General features: G+C 46.4%; 1 protein-coding gene across 1 annotated transcript in view; it reads left to right on the forward strand.

Moving 5' to 3' along the window:
* The first annotated feature begins 13,590 nt into the window (after window positions 1-13,590).
* The window catches only part of PGRMC1 (progesterone receptor membrane component 1), a 62,970-nt gene continuing 50,585 nt past the window's right edge, over window positions 13,591-25,975 (forward strand). The window contains exons 1-2 of the mRNA XM_063937348.1: window positions 13,591-13,699; window positions 13,944-14,276. Coding sequence (XP_063793418.1) covers window positions 14,003-14,276 — 274 coding nt within the window. The 5' untranslated portion in view covers window positions 13,591-13,699; window positions 13,944-14,002. The remainder of the gene's footprint in view (window positions 13,700-13,943; window positions 14,277-25,975) is intronic.

A 25,975-nucleotide genomic window follows, 5' to 3' on the forward strand; every position in this document is an offset into this window, starting at 1 on the left:
GTTCACCGCAGTGCTCAGGCTCCTTACACTCATACTCACTATGAACACATCATAGAGAGGACAGAGCACGTAGCCTCTGATTTGATCCACGAATCCACCAGGATTCAATTCCTTCTCGCGGTAGACATCACCCGTACTGCCAGAGGAATTATAAATTATAGGTATATCCATGCGCTAGCGAACTTGATAGATAATATCACTGAGATGTATGACGACACCTTCAGGTATACGGGAAGGGGGTTACAAGCTTACAAGAAGGAACTGATCCAGCACAGGATGGTCCTAAATTATATCACAGCCGTGACGGGTGGGTACTGTGTTACTCTGGCAACTCAATATGGTGTGAAGTGCTGTACATATATCACGAACAGCACTGACGACCCCACGGAGATCATCGATTAAAAGATGGACGATATCTTGCAGTTGAGGTGGGAGTTCCGGAGGAGACACAACCTTACCCTGACGGCTGTGGGTAATGAGTTGACCGGCTGGGTCTCATGGTTGAACCCACGAAATTGGTTCTCAGGATTAGGAGAGTGGGCTCAAAATGTTATTATGAGTGTAGGGAAGTTTCTCCTTTGTATCCTGGGAGTCGTCATAATTATTGGCTTGATATTTAGGTGTGTTTGAATTCTGATGCGGCGCAAGCACGGCACAAATTTGATGAGTCTAAGGAGCCAGGGCATTGTTATAGCAGCAGATTTAATTTACGACCCATCCATAGAGACAGTGTTATGATAAGGATTGCAAATTAATTCCATGGCCTGTTTCTTTCACCCGTTTTTCCTTTGTCTCCCCCTCTGCCCAGATACACCCATCCGGAAAAGACATCAGCCTTACCCAAGAATGTTTATGAAAATGTTATGTGAATGTATTTTTGATATGTGTCTTATCTTCATCTCTACAACCTTCAGTTAATGACACACATAGTCGACAGGTGATATCCACATATACTAGCACTCACACATGTTCCCCCTCCATGTATCATCAACTAAATGTGCACCCCATTTGTTGGAACAAGAAGCCGAAAAGAGCTCGGTAGTCTTTGTTGGCCCACTTACAGACCCTTAATATGGGATGAGAAGGATTTAATGTATACTTCGCAATACCTCGAAGCTTATTTAGAACATATACGGCACAATGATACATGCCCCTCAGACATGGATTCATACATACATGCTTTTTACTATCCCACTAGGTCATACATTTCCTACCTACCACTCTCCCCCGACCATCCAAAACTTCTGTAGATATTGTGTAGATATTTTTGTTTTGTGATTAGATAGTGGCAGTTATTGGTGACTGCCAAAGGGTGGACTGTCAAAGTCGAAAAATATTGCAGTACACACATCACGTACAAACAACACACAGATGGCCTCCGTGCGTGTACTTGTTCTGCTGTGCGTGCACATATTCGCAATTTGCGTATGGTCGCTCCCGCGGTCGTGCGCATCAGCGTGTGGTATGGGTATTTACGGTAGAATCTGTGAATGCATGGAGAGCTATCAAAACACATTACATATTTAACCCAAATAGTGCACAATGTACACATAGTCCCCCTGCACCACACCAGAAAATAACAACAGTTTAAATTGTTTCAGAACAAAGGGATTCACCTTTACAGGATAAGAGGGGACAGACTAAGGTTATAAGGTGGTGTTTAGTATCCAGCTGTAGGGTATTTTAAGGGTAACATTCCTGTGTTGGTCTGCGGAAGATCGCATGTTCCTGCGGATAGTTATGTGCAGAAGCAGAATATAGATATAAACTGTATTTACTGTATATTATGTATGCGGCGGGAATCCAGAGGAGACCACCCACAAGAGCAGTTGGGAAAGACATCGCCTACCTTTTCAAATCGACCTATGACCTCTCCTGTACTGTAAAAGTGCATTCCTGTGTCCAATGGACAAAGGGATTACAGTATCCATTGTATTGCTTTTGGAAGAATTGTATAAATAAAGCCTGCTGCAGCCTGGCCTGACACAAGACTCACAAAGTTATCTATCAGATGACCGGGGACCGGTCGGGTTGCGCAAGCGATTCCAATCACGTATGTACATTGACTGTAGCCATTATTCTGTTATATTATCTTGTATTGTAGTGTATAATTTGTATTGTAAACCCCCTTTCAGAAATAATCCACTGTGGTGTCGGAACCCAGTGGTTTAACTACAAATCGGTGTTGTGTCTCCCTTTTCCTGCTAAGGTTTAAGAGTGTATTAGTAACGCATCGCATTGCTGTATAAGGTTTAAAGTGTATCTCTAGGTGTGTGCGCGCTGTGTGTACTTTGTACCCCCAGCGCGGCGTTTGTACGCTAAGTCCGTACAGTGATACGGGACTCCGTACGCAAACAGTGTATAAAGTACGTAGTGTGTATTAAGTATAGCGGCCGCAGCGGCTAAAGGTTTAAAGAGTATTTAAGGTGTGTTTAAGGTATAGCTTTCTTTCCTGTAAGATAATCGACATTATCAGCTCGATTTAAGAGGAGCCTATAATTTGATACGTATCCGACAGGGGGACAAATGGAAGACGGCCTTTAATACCAGGGACGGGCATTATGAGTATCTGGTAATGCCGTTTGGCCTCAGCAATGCCCCTGCCATATTTCAGGGATTTGTAAATGAAATCTTCCGAGGTCTGTTATATCAAAGCGTAGTGGTGTACTTGGATGACATTCTGATATTCTCTAAGAATCTTGCAGAGCACAGAGTACAGGTCAAAGAAGTACTTCTTCACCTACGAAGGAATCGTCTCTACGGCAAGATTTCCAAATGTGTCTTCGAGGTCCCTTCAATTCCATTCCTCGGATATGTCATCTCAGGTACGGAGCTTCGCATGGATCCGGAGAAACTCACTGCCATTCGGGACTGGACTCAGCCTCTCTCCTTTAAAGCGGTACAAAGATTTCTGGGCTTTGCAAATTACTACCGGAAATTTATAAAGGGATTTTCTACCATTGTTGCACCTATTACTGCCCTAACCAAAAAGGGGTCTGACCCAAGTCACTGGTCTTCAGAAGTTGAAGTAGCGTTTGCCCGGTTGAAATCAGTCTTCATGTCTGCTCTGGTACTCCAACAACCAAATTTTTCTAAACCATTCTTCTTGGAAGTCGATGCTTCCTCAGTAGGCATCGGTGCCGTTCTTTCACAGTACTCCTCTGATGGAAAGTTACATCCATGTGGTTTCAATTCTCGTAAGTTCTCTCCTGCTGAACGAAACTACACCATTGGAGATCAGGAGCTTTTAGCAATAAAATCTGCCCTAGAAGAATGGAGGTACTTATTGGAAGGTGCTAAACACCTAATTACGATCTATACCGATCACAAGAACTTGTTGTATATCAAGACGGCCCAGTGCTTGAATTCCCATCAAGCTAGATGGGTGCTCTTTTTCACTCGATTCTCGTTCGTTATTAAGTACCGGGCCGGGACTCTCAACGCTAAGGCTGATGCTCTGTCTCATTCTTTAACGGCCTCGGATGAGGAGAATTCCTTTGAAAAGAGTTTGATTCTCAGTCCAGTCTCTATTTCAGCAGCTCCCACTATTCTGGATCCTCCTCCTGGGAGAATGTCTGTACCAGTTGAATTTCGTCCAAAGTTGCTGCAGTGGGCTCATATCTCCAAGTTTTCCGGTCATCCTGGTGTTCAAAAAATGTGTGAATTTCTACGAAGGTCATATTGGTGGGACACCATGAAGAAGGATATACAAGATTATGTCAACTCATGTCCTCAATGTGCTCAGCACAAAACTCTTCGTCTGCCTCCTGCGGGGTTGCTTCGTCCACTGTCCATTCCTAAGAAACCCTGGACCCATATTTCCATGGACTTTGTTACCGAATTACCCCTCTCCAAGGGTTACAATACCATCTGGGTGATTATTGACTGTTTTTCTAAAACGGCACATTTTGTTCCGTTGTCCGGGTTAACAACGGCTCCCAAGTTGGCTTTACTATTTATTCGTGAACACTTCCGCCTGCACGGGTTACCTCGGGAGGTAGTCTCTGATCGAGGGGTACAGTTCACTGCTAGATTCTGGAGGGCCCACTGTTCAGCTTTACAAATAAAACTCAAGTTCTCATCTGCTTACCATCCACAAACCAATGGGCAGACTGAACGCGTCAATCAAGATTTAGAGACTTTTCTCCGCGTTTATCTTTCTCCTTCGCAGGACGATTGGGTGGAACTGTTACCCTGGGCCGAGTTTGCCCATAACCATCTGTATCACTCTTCCACTGGTGAGTCTCCATTCTTCATTAATTATGGATTCCATCCACGAGTCCCAGAATTACCCATCTCTCCTTCGGAGGATGTTACTGCTGCAGCTTCTACTCTCCAGCACTTCAGCCAAATCTGGAGTAAGGTTCATGCTAATCTCAAAAAAATCTCTGGCCGCTACAAATTCTTTGCGGATAGAAAACGGTGAGCAGCTCCTCAATACAAAGTTGGTGACAGGGTATGGCTCTCTGCCCGCAATCTTCGTTTAAGAGTGCCCGCTATGAAGTTTGCTCTGAGGTTCATCGGTCCTTACCCTGTCTTGCAAGTCCTGAACCCGGTTGTCTGCAAATTGGGGTTGCCTTCCCACTTTCGGGTACCAAATTCGTTCCATGTTTCTCTTCTTCATCCCCTCATCTTAAATCGGTTCCATTCAGAGTCTCCTAGGCCGACCTCGGTAGAGACTGAAGCTGGAACAGAATTTGAAATCAAAGCTATTCTTGACTCTCGTTATCTTCACAAGAATTTACAGTATCTGGTAGAATGGAAAGGTTATGGTCCTGAGGAGAGGAGCTGGGTCAAAGCTTCCGAAGTGACTGTTCCCCGACTAGTCCGGATCTTTCATTCTAAGCATCCCACGAAACCAGGAAAGTGTCCAGGGGCCACTCCTAGAGGGGGTACTGTCACACTCACGGCGCTGCGGCTGCCGCGCTTACCGCTCCGGGTGCGCTGGGTCTCCCGGCGGTCGCCGCCCCCGGTGGGCACCGGGTTGTTGCGTCTTGCTGGCGCTGCCTCCGGCGGGTTCCCGGGGTGTGGGCGCCGCCATTGCGCCTGGCGTTCACGGGAGCGTGGTGGGCGAGTGACATCATCGGCCCCTTCTGCCAATTGGGAGAGGGCGGGAAGTTCAAAGGAAGACGCCGTGCAGAGCTCCGGCGCCTGAGTATCGTCTCTTCTATGATCACCAGTGCTAGCAGCGTTCAGTGAGTTCTCTAACTGAACGTCTCCTGTGTACCAGCGTTTGCAGAGTATCTCTCAGTGGAACATTCCTTGTGCTTCCAGCGTTTGCAGAGTATCACTCAGTGGAACATTCCTTGTGCTTCCAGCGTTTGCAGAGTATCACTCAGTGGAACATTCCTTGTGCTTCCAGCGTTTGCAGAGTATCACTCAGTGGAACATTCCTTGTGCTACCAGCGTTTGAAGAGTATCACTCAGTGGAACAATCACTGTGCTACCAGCGTTACAGTGTATCACCTAGTGGAACATTCACTGTGCTACCAGCGTTACAGTGTATCACTCTGTGGAACAATCACTGTGCTACCTGCGTTACAGTGTATCACTCAGTGGAACATTCACTGTGCTTCCAGCGTTACAGTGTATCACTCAGTGGAACATTCACTGTGCTACCAGCGTTACAGTGTATCACTCAGTGGGACATTCTCTGAGTTACAGTGTTTCTCTTAGGAGGACACCTCCTGTGTTTCCTGTATTACATGATATCTCCAAGTGGAACGCCTTCCATACTTCCAGAGTTACACTCAATCTTAAATCCTCATTCATTTCTTCAACATCGCTCACAAGCTTCTCATTCTTCAAACATCGCTCACAAATTCTTCATTCTTCAGTGTGCTTCACCATTGTTCTCAAATCCTTATTCATTTCTTCAGCAACGCTCACAAGTTCTTCATTCTTCTGTGTGCTTCACCATCGTTCTCAAACCCTCATTAATTTCTTCAGCATCGCTCACAAGTTCTTCATTCTTCTGTGTGCTTCACCATCGTTCTCAAATCCTCATTAATTTCTTCAGCATCGCTCACAAGTTCTTCATTCTTCTGTGTGCTTCACCATCGTTCTCAAATCATCATTTTATTCTTCAGCATTATACGCCAGTTACTACGGCTAGTTCTGCATGAGGAAAACCTACATCCGGCCATCCCTGCTCCGGCCCAGCTGTGGTTCCTCTTTCCAATCATCGGAAGAACCCCGAAGTTCTCAACACTCCGAACCCAGGTCAGTGACACTTGCAGCAAACCCTTATCAGCCTAAACCCCAAAACCCTGGTAGTAGGAGAAGACCGAGAATATGTTACATTTGCAGAAATAAAGGACATCTTGCTAGAAATTGTAGGAGTAGTAGGACACATAGTCAATATAGACCACTAGACAGAGAAAACAAGCCACATTATTAAACACATAGACGGGATCAAGGGACATATAGTAAGGAATCACGAGCCATATAGAAAAACAGATTCGGTTAATGGGAAGAACGGAATAAATGCAACTTTACCCTTTTGATAAAACTTGCTGGGGTTAAGATGAGGCCTCTAAACTTTTGCTTCTGTCTCTAGCAGAAATGGCCCCTGATTAACTTAACAGGAGTTTTGTTAGATATGGTATACATATAGCGTGCTCCCGCCCAAGAAGTACAAAGTATGTTGGATACCCACGAAGACTAATGTTGCATTTCACTGTTCTAGATGCATGTCCATCACAGGTAGAGGAAATTATCTCACAGATACCGGGTTCCCTATGAATTTAGGATGGACAGGACACTGGATTGATGGCTGGGATAGTCCCAGTAGAGATACAACACACATAGATTTTTTTTTAAGGGGTATAGACCTAGCAGAAAAGTCATTCCCCATAGTGCCCAATCCAGTTGTCAAATTTAATAAAATCCTCTTTGCCTCTACAAACTTATCTGTTAATAACCTCTATGTGATTTTCTTCAAAGTTTCCTCCTCATCTCTTACGTTCACCGACAGGAGGGTACAATACATGGACCCGATTACAGGTCAAACGCCACATGCCTACTCGGTCCGTCAGAGTTCTGCCCAAATCCAGTATATCTCACCAGAACAAGGACACCAGTATTAATGCAGTGTGCCTGGTCATGCACAAAGGGTGGAGAATGAGAATACTGGTGAAGGGAGACTGTGTACAGACACCGATATGCATGATGGTGTGACAGCCTGTTGGTGAATGCCAAACCTGACATTTTTCTTTTTTTAAATTTATTATTCCCCTCTCTTCTCTCATCCAGACACGGTTTACTTCACACAACTGATAACACACGATAGTAAATTAAAATGCTAAATTTGTGTTCCCTACAGGAAAAGGCGGTCTGGAAGTCGAAGGGGTAAGGTCAGGAGTCCTCAGGACTTTGGACAGGTGGACACGGTAAGCCAGTAGCCCCCAGAGCATATCTTCCAAGTCTAGCTGAAGCGGCACACGGTCTGACTCATCTGGGCAAAGAGGGTATGTGCAAGCTGGTAAGAGCCTACTGGTGCACGCCAGGATTCTCTTCTCATGCAGGTAAGAGAGCAATGACATGTTTTACTTGCTTGAGGAAGAATATTGGTAAGACAATACCAACAGAGCCATCCCATATCACTCTGACAGACGGACCTTTTCAGGTAATACAAATCGATTTCATACAGTTACCACCCTGTAGGAATTTGAAATGTGTTAGTATGTATTGATGTATTTTCCAACTGGGTAGAAGCGTTCCCTGCTGCCACAAATACTGCTACGTTCACTGCAAAGAAAATTGTGCAGGAATTTGTGTGTAGATATGGTATCCCTAGAATGATTGAAAGTGATAGGGGTACCCATTTTACAGGTGAAGTCTTTCAGGTCATGTGCAAACTGATGGGAATTAATAGCAAGCTGCATACTCCGTACCAGCCACAGGCGAGTGCAAAGGTAGAGAGAGTGAACAGCACTATTAAGAACAAGCTGAGCAAAGTGATGGCTGAAACTGGATTGCCGTGGCCAGAAGCTTTGCCACTAGTGTTGTACAGCATCAGAACCACTCCCAGGTCTCCACTTAACTTATCACCCTTTGAAATTCTTTTTGGTCGATAACCTCATGTAATGATAGACCCCCAGGATGATTTGAAATGCAATAATGAAGTGACTGTGAAATATTTGGTTGGGATGAGCCAGCAGCTGAGAAATCAACAAAGAAATCTAAAGCTGGTGATTCCTGACCTACCGAACAGTAATTGTCATGACATTGAGCCTGGGGATTATGTGATGATTCGAAATTTCTTACGCTCAGGTTGCCTCATAGACAGGTGGGAAGGACCATACCAAGTCTTGTTAACCAGCACAACAGCATTGAAGGTCGCCGAAAGAGAGACTTGGGTCCACTCGTCCCACTGCAAGAAGGTCGCTGACCCGGAGAGAAATCGTGACAAAGAGCAGGTTGTAGAGAACCTCGTATCACTAGAGTGTTTGTTCCGGGAAAGTTGAGAGGCAGGACTGTTGAAAGGCACCTGAGCGCGGAGAGCAACAAGACCAAGGACGGTTGTTGCACCATTTTCTTTTTTTCACCCCCCCTGCATTTTCCTTTCTTTTCTCCTCCTTATTTTCCTTCTTTCCCCTAACGAAATGGTTCTATCACAAGAGACTGCGCTTCGGGTTCTGTTAGTAATTCTGTTTTTGATCAGGACAATTTGTTTTGGTGAGGGTCCCAGAGAGGTCGAGCGGGGATCTGGAATGGGTTCTGAAGGCAAGTACGAATTTGTAGGATCTCAGGAGCAGCACATCACTCGAGTAAAGGCTGGTATCAGTAAGCACTCTGGTAGTCATGGAGCTTGGAGGCAATGTGAAGGGTTATTGTCTGATGAATATTGTATTTGTAGGAATTGTGAGAATATAGTCGAGGACGGGTGCATCCAGTGATGTCAGTCCAACATTAATATCGACATGGACTGCCATCCGTTGAGTGATTACCACTCACTAATGGGTAAGGTCTTAAACCAGACAGAATGCTGGGTGTGTTCACAGGTACCTCAAGGTCAGAGTAAGTCAGGATTAGTACCATACCCTTTAGCAATAGATCAGGTACTCGAATTACGGGGTGGGAGACCGGTGGACAAGAAATTCAATATCTCCAGGCCCCCTAGCTTGAAGCTCCACCAGTATCATGTAGACAGGTCCTTATTGTGTTTTAATATTTCCAATTACCGAAAACCAGGAAATTGGGAAGTGACGTGGAATAACCAGACAATGACCTTTTCACACAGAGCTGATAAGATACCTATCGACTCTGAACTTGTACGACAGATAGCCAACAGTGGGAGGTATTTTCAGTATAGGTATACACGTGGAAGCAAGACCATGTGGGTTGGAAAAGTATCGTCAGGGTATTGTGCCCATACCATCCAGCCCGATACTTGTACTGAGCAAATGAGAGAACTAGGGATCGGTTTCTTTACATGGAAAGTTTGCAATATGGTGATGTTATATTTTGTCCCTTATGTTCTCCCAGATGATGCCTATTTTATATGTGGGAGGAAAGCGTACAACTGGCTTGCCCCGAGCTCTGAGGGATTGTGTTATATTGAGAGAGTACTACCGGAGGTCATGACCATAACCCATGATAAAATGAAAGACGTTCACCGCAGTGCTCAGGCTCCTTATACTCATACCCACTATGAACACATCATCAAGAGACACCTCATAGATAGGGCAGAGCACGCAGCCTCTGATTTGATCCACGAATCCACCGGGATTCAGTTCCTTCTCGCATTAGACATCACCCGTACTGCCAGAGGAACTATAAATTATAGGTATATCCATGTGCTAGCGAACTTGATAGATAATATCACTGAGATGTATGATGACACCTTCAGTTATACGGGAAGGGAGTTACAAGTCTTCAAGAAGGAACTGATCCAGCACAGGATGGTCCTTAATTATGTTACAGCCGTGACAGGTGGGTACTGTGTTACTCTGGCAACTCAATATGGTGTGAAGTGCTGTACATATATTACGAACAGCACCGACGACCCCACGGAGATCATCGATCAGAAGATGGACGAGATCTTGCAGTTGAAGTGGGAGTTCAGGTGGAAGCACAACCTTACCTTAGCGAATGTAGGTAATGAACTGACCGGCTGGGTCTCATGGTTGAACCCACGCAAATGGTTCTCAGGGTTAGGAGAGTGGGCACAGAATGTCATTATGAGTGTGGGGAAGTTTCTCCTTTGTATTCTGGGAGTCTTCATAATTATTGGTTTGATATTTAGGTGTGTTCAAATTCTAACGCGGCGCAACGCAGCACAAACTTGATGAGTCTAAGGAGCGAGGGCGCTGTTGTAGCAGCAGATTTAATTTATGACCCCACAATAGAGACAGCATTATGATAAGGATTGCAAATGAATTTCATGGCCTGTTTCTTTCACCCGTTTTTCTTTGTCTCCCCCTCTGCCCAGATACATCCAACCGGAAAAGACATCAACCCTACCCAAAATTTTTATGTGAATGTATTTTTATATATGTGTCTTATCTTCATCTCTGCAACCTCCAGTTAATGGCACACATAGTCGACAGGTGATATCCACATATACTAGCACTCACGTATGTTCCCCCTCCATGTATCATCAACTTAATGTGCACCCCATTTGTTGAAACAAGAAGCCGAAAAGAGCTCGGTAGTGTTTGTTGGCCCATTTACAGACCCTTAATACGGGATGAGAAGGATTTAATGTATACTTCGCAATACCTCGAAGCTTATTTAGAACATAAACGGCACGATGATACATGCCCCTCAGACATTGATTCATACATACATACATGCTTTTTACTATCCCACTAGGTCATACATTTCCCACCTACAACTCTCCCCCGATCATCCAAGCTTCTGTATATATTGTATAGATATTTTTCTGTTTATTGATTAATTAGTGGCAGTTATTGGTGACTGCCAAAGGGTGGACTGTCAAAGTCGAAAAATTTTGCAGTACACACATCACGTACAAAGTACACACAGATGGCCTCCGTGCGCGTACTTGCTCTGCCGTGCGTGCACATATTCGCAATTTGCGTATGGTCGCTCCCGCGGTCCTGCGTATTAGCGCGTGGTATGAGTAATTACGGTAGTGTTTGTAATCGCATGGAAAAGCCATAAAAACACATTACATATTTAATCCAAATAGTGCACAATGTACACATAGTCTCCCTGCACCACACCAGAAAGTTACACTAGTTTAAATGGTATCAGAACAAAGGGATTCACTTTTATAGGATAGGAGGGGACAGAACTAGGTTATAAGGTGGTGTTTGGTATCCAGCTGTAGGGTATATTAAGGGCAATATTCCGGTGTTGGTTGGCAGAAGATCACACGCTCCTGCAAATAGTTATGTACAGGAGCAGAATATAAATATTAACTGTATTTACTGTACACTTGGTATGCGGCGGGAACTCAGAGGAGACCATCTGCAAGTGCACCTGGAACAGACATCGCCCACCTATTCAAACCGACCTATGACCTCTCCTGTACTGTAAATGACCATCCCTGTGTCCAATGGACAAAGAGATTACAGTTTCCATTGTGTTAGGTTTTGGACTATTGTATAAAAAGCCAGCTGCATGCCTGGTCTCACACAGACTCTGAAGGTCATCTCCCTTGATGACTGAGGACCGGCTGGGAAGCGCAGGCGAAACCAAAAACGTGCAGGCGAAACCAGAAACGTATGTACCATTGACTGTAGCCATTTTTCTATTGTATTGTATTGTTGTTAATTGTAACCCCCCTTTCAGCAATTATATGTTGGTGTGTCGGAACCCAGCATCTTAAATACAAACTGGTGTCGTGTCTCTTTTCCCTGCTAAGGTTATAAGTACAGTATATTTCAGTCACACGTGTAGCTCACGGAGTATATTTGGGTGTGTACGCACTGCGCGGCATTTGTACGCAAAGTACATACATGGTACCGGGCTTTGTACACTAATGGTGTAAAAAGTACGTAGGCTAAGGATTGAGTACAGCGGCCGCAGCGGCTCCATTTAAAGTGTATTGAATGTCTTTTTAAAGTGTTGCTTTTAGTCCTGTATGTAAATCAACATTTACAGGGGCTTGGAGCTGTAGCTCCACCCGCCCCATTGTTAATCCAGCCCTGACCGTAAGAGGTCGACCCAGTGACGGGCGACCTAATGATTTACACCCGTACAAAGACACAGTGCAATTAGCGTCCACATCTGAATCAGGCCCTAAATACATTTTCATTACAAAATGATTCTACTTAACAAAAAAATATATTTTTAAAATTCACATAATGATGTAGTTGATGATGTTCCCTCGCTTTCATTTTGGTTTTGAGGGTTTACTGATATAAAAAAGTGGCCACCTTCCTGGAAGTTAAAGAAACCTGAGATGCAAGTTTGTGTTTCTTTGATTTAATATGTTCCGTAATGTCCTCCCACCAAGGTCAATTGAAATCACACAGCACTGCACATTGGGGCTAATTCAGACCTGATCGGTGATGTGCGTGTTCACACAGCAGCGATCAAGCTTGAACTGCGCATGCGCTGGCGCACCAGACAGCCGACGGCTGTCTTAGCCCAGCGATCGAGAGGCGATCGGTGGACAGGAGCGGGTGGGCCAGCGGCGTTTAGCCGCCGTTTGAGGGGCGCGGTCCGGGCAATGCAGACGTGCCTGTCCCGTTGGGGGGGGCGTTGGTTTCGGGGGCGAGCCGTGGCGGCTGGGTGATGTGATTCTGAGCAGTTTCAGGATTCTGGCATTGTCATTCTGATTGCTGCGTGACGTGATTCTGAGCAGTGTTAGGATTCTGGCATTGTCATTCTGATTGCTGCGTGACGTGATTCTGAGCAGTGTCAGGATTCTGGCATTGTCATTCCGATTGCTGCGTGACGTGATTCTGAGCAGTTTGAGGATTCTGGCATTGTCATTCTGATTGCTGCGTGACGTGATTCTGAGCAGTGTCAGGATTCTGGCATTGTCATTCTGATTGCTGCGTGACGTGATTCTGAGCAGTGTCAGGATTCTGGCATTGTCATTCCGATTGCTGCGTGACGTGATTCTGAGCAGTGTCAGGATTCTGGCATTGTCATTCCGATTGCCGGGATGCCGAACACCAATAACCTGGCTGAACGGATCTCATTTTTCTAATGAACAGTGAAGTTGTAACATCATAGTCACCTACTGTATATAAACAATGAGCCCTGAGCTCAATGTGAAAGATGATTTGCAGAAGTTTGTGCAGAAATAAACCACTTGTTTTATACATATAGAACAGTGATACTTTTTTTTAATGACTTAGTTATCTTATAAACATTTAAACAGTTTTTGCCAGCTAGTAAAGTTTCTTTTCAGATTAAATTTAATAAAAATGTTTTCCCCTCTGTAACCTATAATTGCTCAGTATTGTTATCCTTAAAAGCCTGTATTAAAAAAAATCAAAAGAACAACATGAACAATATATTTGTAAGAGAAACTCCCATGAACTATACTAAGTAAACGAGCAGAGGAGTACTGTGTATATTCTGTCTGACGACGTTTGACCTGGAACAGAAGAAAGTAGCAAACCACCCTCCTCTTCCTGCAGATTCCTATGAGCCAAGCCTGCTGGTCCGCCGCCAGGTTTTGTGCGAAGCTGGGAGTGACTCAGTGGAACAGAGCAGCAGTCAGTGTATATAACAGGCGGACATACTGTAGCAGTGCAGAGTGCAGCTCTGGGTAAGAAGCGGGGTCCCGGGCCGCCGTGAGAGGGGGGTTATACAGTACAGTACGGACCCCCGTGAGAGGGAGTTATACAGTACAGTACAGTAGAGTACAGTGCTCAGCAATGGGCCTCCCATAAGCCTTGCGCGTTACTCCGCGATCGCAGCGTGTTTTCTGTACATTTATACCTTTGTATCGTGCATCTGTGCTGACTTTTGTATCGTTTGCGTGTTTGAATATTTAGCTCTCTTTCCTGCAGGCATCTGAATCCAATCTCCAGGGAGTTGCATTCTTTTATTCTGAAAACTAGGAATAATTATGGGTGAAGACGGCATCCTGCAGGAGATCTTCACTTCTCCTTTAAATATATGTCTCCTGGGTCTGTGCTTGTACCTGCTGTACAAAATACTGAGGGGTGATAAGCCCCAACATTCAGATGAGAACAGAGAAGAGCAGTTACCTAAGATGAAGAAAAGAGACTTTACACTGGCTCAACTGAAGGAATTTAATGGCACAGACAACCCCAGGATCCTAATGGCAATTAATGGGAAGGTGTTTGATGTGACCAGGGGAAAGAAGTTTTATGGACCAGGTGAGAAACCATTTTAACAATAATTAAAGTATTCTGATTCTGAATTGTGCTGGTGCAGTAGTGATACGTGCTTAAGAATACCATGGTAGATACATATTATGTGTGTTGCTACTAAGCTACTTTTTAATTAACTGTTTCTGTTCATTTACATTGCTGATGGGGCAAAGAAAAGTTGACGAAATAGGATGGACGGAGGTGAATAACCGTATTGGCAAATGATGGTATAAAAAAAAAAAAAAGCTCAGCAGCAAAAGATTACTAGCTACGGCTCTGAACTTTGAGACTTGTTATATGTGCCATCAGAAGTGGAACTTAAAGGGAAAGTGTTTAATACATAAATAATATATAGTGGTTACTGATACCCCCTTTTAAACCAAAATCCTGGGTATGACCCAGGATTTGGAACACTGTTCCAAGCCGGGTCAGAACTGGAACCCCCCCTTAACAATGCAGTGCTGATCCCGGATCAACACCGTTTACACTGCACCCGGGTCCAGTGTGTTTTGGGCCAGCACTTACAGAGAAACCCAGCATATCGGGACTCCGGAGTGTCACGTGGGGGGCAAGCCCAGCTATCTGGAAGCTACTGTGCTGCCACCAGCCTCTGGCGCTTCCAGGCACCGGACACTGCGCTTCTAACTGCATAGAGAGCATATGCCGTGTCCCCAGCCTCAGGCGCTGCATGGCAACTAGCACAACATTGCAGTCTGCAAAGACAGTGTGCGCCGTGGCCCCCAGCCTCCCGATCGCCCGCTGTCTGCAGTTCGGGAGGTTTGCCATGCTGGAAATGGTTACCAGGCCAGATGACCCGGCTTACTCATATACACCGCCTCCTACCCCGGATCTAACCCCCCCCCCCCCACTGATATCCTGAAAAGGGACAGTGCATGTTGAAGATGCACACTTAAAAATGAGGCATGGCCTTACGGGAAAGGAGCCTGGTCAGACCAGACATTTGTGCCTCTTATCCACATTACATCACACAGTGATGCCACTTATTCATGTTATGCCACAGTAGTACCCCTTATAAACAGTATGCCATACAGCAGTACCACTTATACACAGTATGCTACACAATAGTACACCTTATACACAGTATGCCACAGTAGTACCCCTTATACACAGTATACCTCCTTATACACAGTACACCACAGTAGTACCCCTTATATACAGTTTGCCACACAGTATTATTGACAACAAAAAACACTAGTCCTGCTGCTAGATCAGACTTTGGCAGACTGGGCGGGTAGGGGCATTAGAATTCAACTATTACATTGAAGAACAAAAATTATTGTTTATTCTAATTTCTCTTACGTCCTAGAGGATGCTGGGGTCCACATTAGTACCATGGGGTATAGACTGGTCCCTTGGTAGCCATAGGCACTTTAAGAGTTTAATAGTGTGGGCTGGCTCCTCCCTCTATGCCCCTCTTACCAGACTCCGTTTAGAAAATGTGCCCGGTCACAGCTAGGGCAGCTCCTAGGAGTTCTTTTATTTTTTTTATTTATATTAAGAGTTAGGCACAGGGAGGGCTGCTGGCGACAGCCTCCCTGCTTTGTGGGAATTGGTGGGGGGGGGGAGTAGGATCCATCCCTCTGAGGTTAATGGCCCCTATCTCCGCTGACAGGACACTGAGCTCCTGAGGGTGTTGATTGCAAGCCCCAGAGGCGACCGCTTGCTCCCGCAGCACTCCCGCCACCCCCTAACAGAGCCAGAAGACGTCGGTGGTGAGTTGGACGCTGGCTCCATGACAAGTGGGGAGCTGGTGAGAATGGCAGCATCAGGGTGGGCGCTGCGCTCCGGAGGGCTCAGAGGTACTGTTGTGCTGTGAGGGGCGCCCTGGGCCAGCGCAATACCCTACAGATTGGTCATCTAAGCTATCAGGGATCTGTACTGCTGCTAGCATGCGATACCTCAGGCCAGTATAATCCTTACAAGTACGGGAAGATGCGCCATTTTAGGGGGCAGAACGTCTCAGAGTGGATCCAGCACTCGCCAGCGCCATTTTCTCCCTGCAGATCACAGATGCTGACCCTCAACATAACTCCAGCTATCCTGTGCGGTACCAGGGGGTTATAGAAGACGGGGGAGAATGTTTATTCACATTTAGGACTGGGTAGTCTATTAAGGTTACTCAGTCAGCGCCAGGCTTTTATTATATAACTGCCTACTGGGGCGCTGTGTGTGCCAGCTCCTTAACTCTGTGTCTCTGAAGGTACTTGGGGGAAACTGTGTCTGACATTTTCCTGTGTGTGTGTGTGTGTGTGTGTGTGTGTGTATATGAAATATCTCACATTGCCATATCTAGGGACTCTGTGTCTTGTGCTGCAGAATATGTATCTTCTCCAGAAGTCTATTCCTTGTACTCAGGAATGCAATATACTGTCTCAGCCTTCTCAGATTTTTCAAATCGGGCTTACCAGCTTTGCTGACATAAAGGGCTATCCTACAGGAAGCCATTCAAAAATTGGAAGAGGCAAATGTCATTGTCCCAGTTCCACCTCTTCTGGAAAACAAGGGTTACTACTCAAACCTCTTTGTGGTACTGAAACCGGACGGTTCGGTCAGACTGATCTTGAACCTGAAATCTTTAAACCCCTACTTGAGGGAATTCAAGTTCAAGATGGAGTCTCTGAGAGCGGTGATCTCAGGTCTGGAGGAGGGGGAATTTCTGGTATCCCTGGATATCAAGGATGCGTACCTCCACATTCGGATTTGGCTACCTCACCAGGCTTATCTCAGATTTGCGCTGTTATACTGTCACTATCCGTTCCAGGCATTGCCATTTGGCCTATCCACGGCACAAGGGTGTTCACCAAGGTAATGGCAGAGATGATGCTACTCCTACGTAAGCAGGGAGTGAACATAGTTCTGTATCTGGACTATCTGCTGATAAAAACATCTTCCAGGGAAAAGTTGTTGCAGAACATTGCTCTCACAACTCGACTACTCAGGGACCACGGGTGGATCCTGAATCTTCCAAAGTCACATTTGGAGCTGACGATGAGGCTGTCTTTCCAAGGGATGATCCTCGACACCGAAGTGCAGAGGGTGTTTCTACCGGTGGAAAAAGCGTTGTTGATACAATCAATGGTCCGGGATGACTTGAAGCCTGCCCGGTTATCGGTTTATCAGTGCATTCGCCTTCTGGGGAAGATGGTTGCCTCCTACGAGGCTCTACAGTACAGAAGATTTCATGCACGGTCCTTCCAACTGGATCTCCTAGACAAGTGGTCGGGATCTCACCTGCACGTGCACCAGAGGATACGTCTGTCGCCGAAAGCCAGGATTTCACTCCTATGGTGGATACAAATGCCTCACGTTCTCGAGGGCCACAGGTTCGGGATTCAGAACTGGATCCTTCAAACCACGGATGCAAGTCTCAGAGGTTGGGGCGCGGTCACCCAAGGGGAAAACTTCCAAGGAAGGTGGTCGTCTGGAATCCATCCTTCCGATTAAACATTCTGGAACTAAGAGCTGTGTACAATGGCCCTCGGCAGGCGGCACATCTTCTACAAGATCAGGCCATTCGGGTGCAGTCGGACAATGTAACGGCGGTGGCCTACATAAACCGACAAGGCGGAACGAAGAGCAGAGCTGCAATGTCAGAGGTAACTAAGATCCTCCTCCGGGCAGAAAGGCACACGAGGGTGCTATCGACAGTCTTCTTTCGGGTGTGGACAACTGGGAAGCGGACTTCCTCAGCAGACACGATCTCCATCCAAGAGAGTGGGACCTCCACCCCGAGGTGTTCGCAGAGGTGACAAGTCTTTGGGGCGTACCTCAAATTGACATGATGGCCTCCCGCCTCAACAAAAAGCTTCACAGGTACTCTTCCAGGTCGAAAGACCCACAGGCAGTGGCGGTGGATGTACTGGTGGCTCCGTGGTTCTTCCAGTCGGTGTATGTGTTCCCTCCTCTTCCACACATCCCAAGGATTCTCAAACTTCTAAAAAGAACAAGGGTTCAGGCGATCCTCATTGCTCCTGACTGGCCAAGACTAGCTTGGTGCGCAGATCATCTGTAGTTACTGCTGGAAGATCCGAGGCATCTTCCTCTTCGAGAGGACCTTCTGCAACAGGGGCCGTTCGCTTATCAAGACTTACCATGGCTACGTTTGACGGCATGGAGGTTGAACGCCAGTTCTTGGCTCGGAAAGGCATTCCGAACAGTGTTATTCCTACCCTGATCCAGGCTAGGAGAGGAGTAACGTCTAAACATTACCATCGCATTTGGAAAAAGTATGTGTCTTGGTGTAAATCCAAGAAGTTTCCTACGGTGGGGTTTCAACTTGGGCGGTTTCTTCTCTTCCTGCAAGCAGGTGTGGATGTGGGCTTCCGTTTGGGCTCCATAAAGGTCCAGATTTCGGCCTTGTCCATTTTCTTCCAGAAACGATTGGCTTCCCTCCCTGAGGTTCAGACTTTCTTGAAAGGGGTCCTGCACATCCAGCCTCCCTTTGTGCCTCCTACGACACCTTGGGATCTTAACGTGGTGTTGCAGTTCCTGCAGTCAGTTTGGTTTGAGCCTATACAGGAGGTTGAGTTCAAGTTTCTCACTTGGAAGGCGGTCACACACTTGGCGTTGGCATCTGCTAGACATGTGTCTGAATTGAAGGCTTTGTCCTGCAAAAGCCCCTAATCTATCTTCCATGAAGATAGAGCTGAGCTCAGGACACGTCAGCAGTTTCTTCCAAAGGTTGTGTCGGCTTTTCATATCAACCAACCTATTGTGGTGCCAGTGGCTACTGACTCCTCAATTGCCTCAAAGTCCTTGGATGTTGTGAGGGCTTTGAAGATTTATGTGAAGAGAACTTCTCTTCACAGAAAGTCGGACTGTCTGTTTGTCCTTTATGATCCCAACAAGATTGGGTGTCCTGCTTCTAAGCAGACTTTTTCTCGCTGGATCAGGTTCACTATCCAGCATGCTTATTCTACGGCAGGATTGCTGTGTCCAAACTCTGTTAAGGCTCACTCTACTCGTAAGGTGGGGTCTTCCTAGGCGGCTGCACGAGGTGTCTCTGCTTTTACAGCTTTGCCGAGCGGCTACTTGGTCAGGGTCGAACACGTTTGCGAAGTTTTCCAAGTTCGATACTTTGACCAAACTTGAGGTCCTCAGAGGCCAATCAGTTCTGCAGGATCCTCCGCGCTCTCCCTCCCATACTGGGAGCTTTGGTACATCCCCATGGTACTAATGTGGACCCCAGCATCCTCTAGGACGTAAGAGAAAATAGGATTTTAATTACCTACCGGTAAATCCTTTTCTCGTAGTCCGTAGAGGATGCTGGGCGCCCGCCCAGTGCTTCATTCTCCTGCAGTAGTTACATGGTTTGGTACTACCTTGTTACTTGGTTAAGTGCTGTTGATCAGCTGTTGCTGAATTGTTCAAGCTGGTTAGCTTGGTTTGCCTTGTTATGTGTGAGCTGGTGTGAATCTCTCCACTATCTGTGTATTTCCTTCTCTCGACGTTGTCTGTCTTCTCGATCAGTTTCTAGAGTCTGGTAGGATGGTCATAGAGGGAGGAGCTAGCCCACACTATTAAACTCTTAAAGTGCCCATGGCTCCCAAGGGACCCGTCTATACCCCATGGTCCTAATGTGGACCCCAGCATCCTCTACGGACTTCCAGAAAAGGATTTACCGGTTGGTAATTAAAATCCTATTATCCCCCTCCTCCCCACCATTGCCTCTAGCAGCACTGTAGTGGGTTTTTTGTGTGAGTTGTGTGTAATTTGTGAGGGAGCAGTGAGTGTAGTGAACAGTGAGGGATGATCAGTGTAGAGTTCAGTAAGGGAGGATGGGTGAGAAGCACAGAGGATGGATGCAGGGAGCCGCTGAGCCCAGTGTGTGAGTAGTTTAAGTATACTAGACTAATACTGATGCATAGTTTGTGAGTCCCGCTTCTCCGCACTGGGAGACTCGCTAGACAACTGCCTCACTGCCATGGTCCGCTACTGCTCCGGACTCCCGCCGCTCCTTATTCAATACCTACACTCACTCTGTGCGCCCTGTGGTGAGTTGAAAGGCGGAGCTTAAGCTCCAGACTGAGGACACTGCTTGCAATGCTGCCCACTGTAATGTACATAGTGGTGCATACATTACAGCAAGCAGCACTGCAGTGGGTGCTGCGTGACAGTGAATGCGGGTGTGTTGGTACTTCACCCACAATGCCTATGCGCTGTGTTTCGAGCACACTCTGCACCACACTGCCTAGGGCCCTGAGTATGTGGAAATCTTTTTTTCACTTTCTATTACTCTTTGTAAGTTGCAATGGTGCCACTTCCAAATACCTGCTTTAACCACTGAATCGCTCAAATTGTTTAAAAAATTTTTTTTTTTACTTCGTAAAGTTGAAAAAGGTGGTTTTTTTTTTTTTTTTTTTTTTTAATAGATTTATTTTTTATAAAATATTTTATCTATATCTCATTCAGGTCCATTAATATTGGGACATAGACACAATTCTCATATTTTGGGCTCTATACACCACCACAATGTATTTGAAATTAAACAAACAAGATGTGCTTTAACTGCAGACTTTCCGCTTTAATTTGAGGGTATTCACATCCAAATCAGGTGAACGGTGTAGGAATTACAACCGTTTCTATATGTGCCTCCCACTTTTTTAAGGGACCAAAAGTAATGGGACAAACTAAACAATCCTAAATCAAACTTTCACTTTTTAATACTTTGTTGCAAATCCTTTGCAGTCAATTACAGGTGGTCATTCCGAGTTGTTCGCTAGCTGCATTCGTTCGCTGTGCAGCGATGAGGCAAAAAAACGTCTTTTGTGCATGTGGCTCAATGCGCACGCGCAAAGTAATATTACTACAAACAATGGAATTTTACACGAGGTCTATCAAAACAAAGCTTTTTATTCGCACTGCTGACCACAGAGTGATTGACATGAAGTGGGCGTTTCTGGGTGTCAACTGACCGTTTTCAGGGAGTGATTGTGAAAACGCAGGCGTGGCTGGTCGAACGCAGGGCGTGTTTGTGACGTCAAAACAGGAACTGAATGGTCTGCAGTGATCGCAAGCACTGAGTTGGTCTGGAGCTACTCTGAAACTGCTCAAAAATTTCTCATACGTCCTAGAGGATGCTGGGGACACTTCAAGAACCATGTGTTATAGACGGGATCTGCAGGAGACATGGGCACCTTAAGACTTTTAAGGGGCGTGAATTGGCTCCTCCCTCTATGCCCCTCCTCCAGACTCCAGTTTTAGAATTGTGCCCAGGGAGACTGGTCACACACAGGGGAGCTCTACTGAGTTTCTCTGAAAAGACTTTGTTAGGTTTTTTATTTTCAGGGAGGCTGCTGGCAACAGTCTCCCTGCATCGTGGGACTTAGGGGAGAGAAGTCAGACCTACTTCTAATGAGTGTAAAGGCTCTGCTTCTTGGCTACAGGACACCATTATCTCCTGAGGGTTTGGAACACTAGGTACGCCTAGGGGTTCACTCCCAGAGCCCGCCGTCACCCACCTTGCAGAGTCAGAAGACAGGTGAGTAGAAGAAGATCAGAAGACTTCAGTGACTGCTTTCTGAGGTACCGCACAGCGATCGCGCTGCGCGCCATGCTCCCACACACAGAGGCACTACAGGGTGCAGGACTGGGCAGCATCCTCTTTTTAAGGCTGGCAAGAGTGGATTGGAGAGCCTGGGCACAAGATCCGAACCCCCACCAGTAATATATATTAAGAAAATAGCGGGTCTGAAGCTTGCCATTAAGGGGGCCGGGCTTAGCCCTCACAGCTCTCACCAGCGCCATTTTCTCTTCACAGAAGCTGCAGAGATGCTGGTCCTTTCCTCCAAACACTGCTGTGTACAAGTAACAGGGTGCAAAACGAGGGGGGGTTTGCAGATAATTTGGTGCAAATATAAACGCGCTACTGGTCTGGGGCTTTATATTAGAGTTAGAGTTTCAGATCTGGGATTGAGCGCTGGGTTGTGAGCTGGCAAACTCCCTCTGTGTTTCTCTGACAGGGGACAGACCCACAGTAAAGCCTATTTGCCCAGTGTGTCTGTGGGTTTCTATACACGTGTGTCGGCATGTCTGAGACTGAGTGCTCTACCCAGGAGGAGACTGTGGTAGGGACGGAAACGGCTGTGGGAGTGACCCTATCGGCACCGCCGACTCCTGATTGGGTAAATGTGTTGAATGCTAGTGTGGCTCTTATTAATAAGAGATTAGATAAATCTGAATCTCAGAACCAGACATGGAAGAAATCTGTGGAGGATGTGTTATCACAGGTCCAGACTCCTTCGGGGTCACATAAATGTTAATTTGCTCTGTTGGCAGACACAAATACCGACACTGACACTGACTCCAGTGTCGACTATAATGATGCCCAGACCCAAAATTGGCAAAGAACATCCAGTACATGATTGTGGCAATAAAAGACGTGTTGCATATCACTGAAGACCCTGCTGTTCCTGATACTAGGGTCTGTATGTATAAGGGAAAGAAACCTGAGGTAACATTTCCGCCATCTCATGAACTGAATACCTTTTATGAAAAAATGTGGGAAAATCCTGACAAAAAGTTTCTGATTCCCAAAAGGATTCAGGTGGCGTATCCGTTCCTCTCTGGGGATAGAGATAAGTGTGAATTATCTCCCATTGTTGACAAGGCTCTATCACGGTTGTCTAAAAAGGTGGCTTTACCGTCTCCTGACACGGCAGCCCTTAAGGATCCTGCGGATCGTAGACAGGAGACTACGTTAAAATCCATTTTCTCTGACGTCCTAGTGGATGCTGGGAACTCCGTAAGGACCATGGGGAATAGCGGCTCCGCAGGAGACAGGGCACATCTAAAGAAAGCTTTAGGATCACCTGGTGTGCACTGGCTCCTCCCCCTATGACCCTCCTCCAAGCCTCAGTTAGATTTTCTGTGCCCGACGAGAAGGGTGCACACTAGGGGCTCTCCTGAGCTCTTTGTGAAAGTTTTAGTTTAGGTTTATTATTTTCAGTGAGACCTGCTGGCAACAGGCTCACTGCATCGAGGGACTAAGGGGAGAAGAAGCGAACTCACCTGCGTGCAGAGTGGATTGGGCTTCTTAGGCTACTGGACATTAGCTCCAGAGGGACGATCACAGGTTCAGCCTGGATGGGTCACCGGAGCCGCGCCGCCGGCCCCCTTACAGAGCCAGAAGAGCGAAGAGGTCCGGAAAAATCGGCGGCAGAAGACTTTCCTGTCTTCAGATAAAGGTAGGCGCACAGCACCGCAGCTGTGCGCCATTGCTCTCAGCACACTTCACACTCCGGTCACTGAGGGTGCAGGGCGCTGGGGGGGCAGCGCCCTGAGACGCAATAAATCGATAGAAAACCTTTTATGGCTAAAATAAATGCATCACATATAACTCCTGGGCTATATGGATGCATTTAACCCCTGCCAAAACATACAAGAAAACGGATGATAGGCTCCGCCCCTTTCTCGGCGTCCTTATCTCCTCAGCACACTGGCGCCATTTTCCCTCACAGCTCAGTTGGAGGGAAGCTCCCTGGCTCTCCCCTGCAGTCACTACACTACAGAAAGGGGTTAAAAAAGAGAGGGGGGCACAAATTAGGCGCAGTATAAACAATACAGCAGCTATAAAGGGAAAAACACTTATATAAGGTTATCCCTGTATATATATATATATATATATATATATATATAGCGCTCTGGTGTGTGCTGGCAAACTCTCCCTCTGTCTCCCCAAAGGGCTAGTGGGGTCCTGTCCTCTATCAGAGCATTCCCTGTGTGTGTGCTGTGTGTCGGTACGTTTGTGTCGACATGTATGAGGAGAAAAATGATGAGGAGACGGAGTAGAGTGTCTGTAATAGTGTTGTCACCCCCTGGGGGTCGACACCTGAGTGGATGTACTGTTGAAATTGCGTGACAGTGTCAGCTTTGTATAAAAGACAGTGGTTGACATGAGACAGCCGGCTACTCAGCTTGTGCATGTCCAGACGTCTCATACAGGGGCTCTAAAGCGCCCGTTACCTCAGATACAGACGCCGACACGGATACTGACTCCTGTGTCGACGGTGAAGAGACAACCGTGATTTCCAATAGGGCCACACATTGCATGATTGAGGCAATGGAAAAAGTTTACACTCTTCTGATAATATAAATACCACCAAAAAAAGGGGTATTATGTTTGGTGAGGAAAAACTTCCTGTAGTTTTCCTGAATCTGAGAAATAAAATGAGGTGTGTGATGATGCGTGGGTTTCCCCCCGATAACAATTGATAATTTCTAAAAAGTTATTGGCAGTATACCTTTTCCCGCCAGAGGTTAGGGTGCGTTGGGAAACACCCCCTAGGGGGGATAAGGCGCTCACACGCTTGTAAGAACAAGGGCTCTACCCTCTCTGGAGATGGCCGCCCTTAGGGATCCTGCTGATAGAAAGCAGGAGGGTATCCTAAAATGTATTTACACACATACTGGTGTTATACTGCGACCAGCAATCGCCTCAGCCTGGATGTGCAGTGCTGGGTTGGCGTGGTCGGATTCCCTGACTGGAAATTTGATATCCTAGATAAGGACAGTATATTATTGCCTATAGAGCAATTAAAAGATGCATTTCTATATATGCATGATGCACAGCGGAATATTTGCCGACTGGCATCAAGTATAAGTGCGTTGTCCAATTATACCAGTAAAGTGGTCAGGTGATGCGGATTCCAAACGGCATTTGGAAGTATTGCCTTAACAAAAAAGGGGATGTACCCCAGGTCGCCTCTCAAAATAAGACGCCGTATTATCAGGCGCAGTCCTGGTTGGCAAGCGGACAAAAGGGTTCCTCTTTTCTGCTCGTGACAGAGGGAGAGGAAAATGGCTGCAGAGATCAGCCAGTTCCAAGGAACAGAAACTCTTTTCCGCCTCTGCCAATCCCTCAGTATGACGCTAGGGCTTTACAAGTTCAGGCACGGTGGGGTCCCGTTCTCAATGAATTTCAGTGCGCAGTGGGCTCACTCGCAAGTAGACCCCTGGATCCTTCAGGTAATATTTCAGGGGTACAAATTGGAATTCGAGACGTATCCCCCTCGCCGTTTCCAAAGGTCTGTTTTACCGACGTCTCCCGCTGACAGGGAGGCAGTTTTGGAAACCATTCACAAGCTGTATTCCCAGCAGGTGATAATCAAGATACCCCTCCTGCAACAGGGAACGGGGTATTATTCCACACTATTGTGGTACCGAAGCCAGACGGCTCGGTGAGACCGATTTTAAAATCTAAAATCTAAAATCTTTGAACACTTGCATACAGAGGTTCAAATTCAAAATTGAGTCACTCAGAGCAGTGATTGCAAACCTGGAAGAAGGGGACTACATGATGTCTCGGGACATCAAGGATGCTTACCTTCATGTCAAAATTTACCCTTCTCACCAAGGGTATTTCAGGTTATGGTACAGAACTGTCACTATCAGTTCGGACGCTGCCGTAGGGATGGTCCACGGCACCCCGGGTCTTTACCAAGGTAATGGCCGAAATGATATCCCTTCGAAGGAAGGAAATTTTAGTTATCCCTTACTTGGACGATTCCCTGATAAGGGTAAGATCCAGGGAACACTTGGAAGTCGGTGTAGCACTATCTCAGGTAGTGTTGCGGCAGCACGATTGGATTCTCAATATTCCAAAATCGCAGCTGGTTCCGACGACTTGTCTTCTGTTCCTAGGGATGATCCTGGACACAGTCCAGAAAGAAGGTGTTTCTCCCGGA

The sequence above is a fragment of the Pseudophryne corroboree genome, chromosome 8 (genome assembly GCF_028390025.1).
Source record: "Pseudophryne corroboree isolate aPseCor3 chromosome 8, aPseCor3.hap2, whole genome shotgun sequence".
NCBI classification, from domain to species: Eukaryota; Metazoa; Chordata; class Amphibia; order Anura; family Myobatrachidae; genus Pseudophryne; species Pseudophryne corroboree.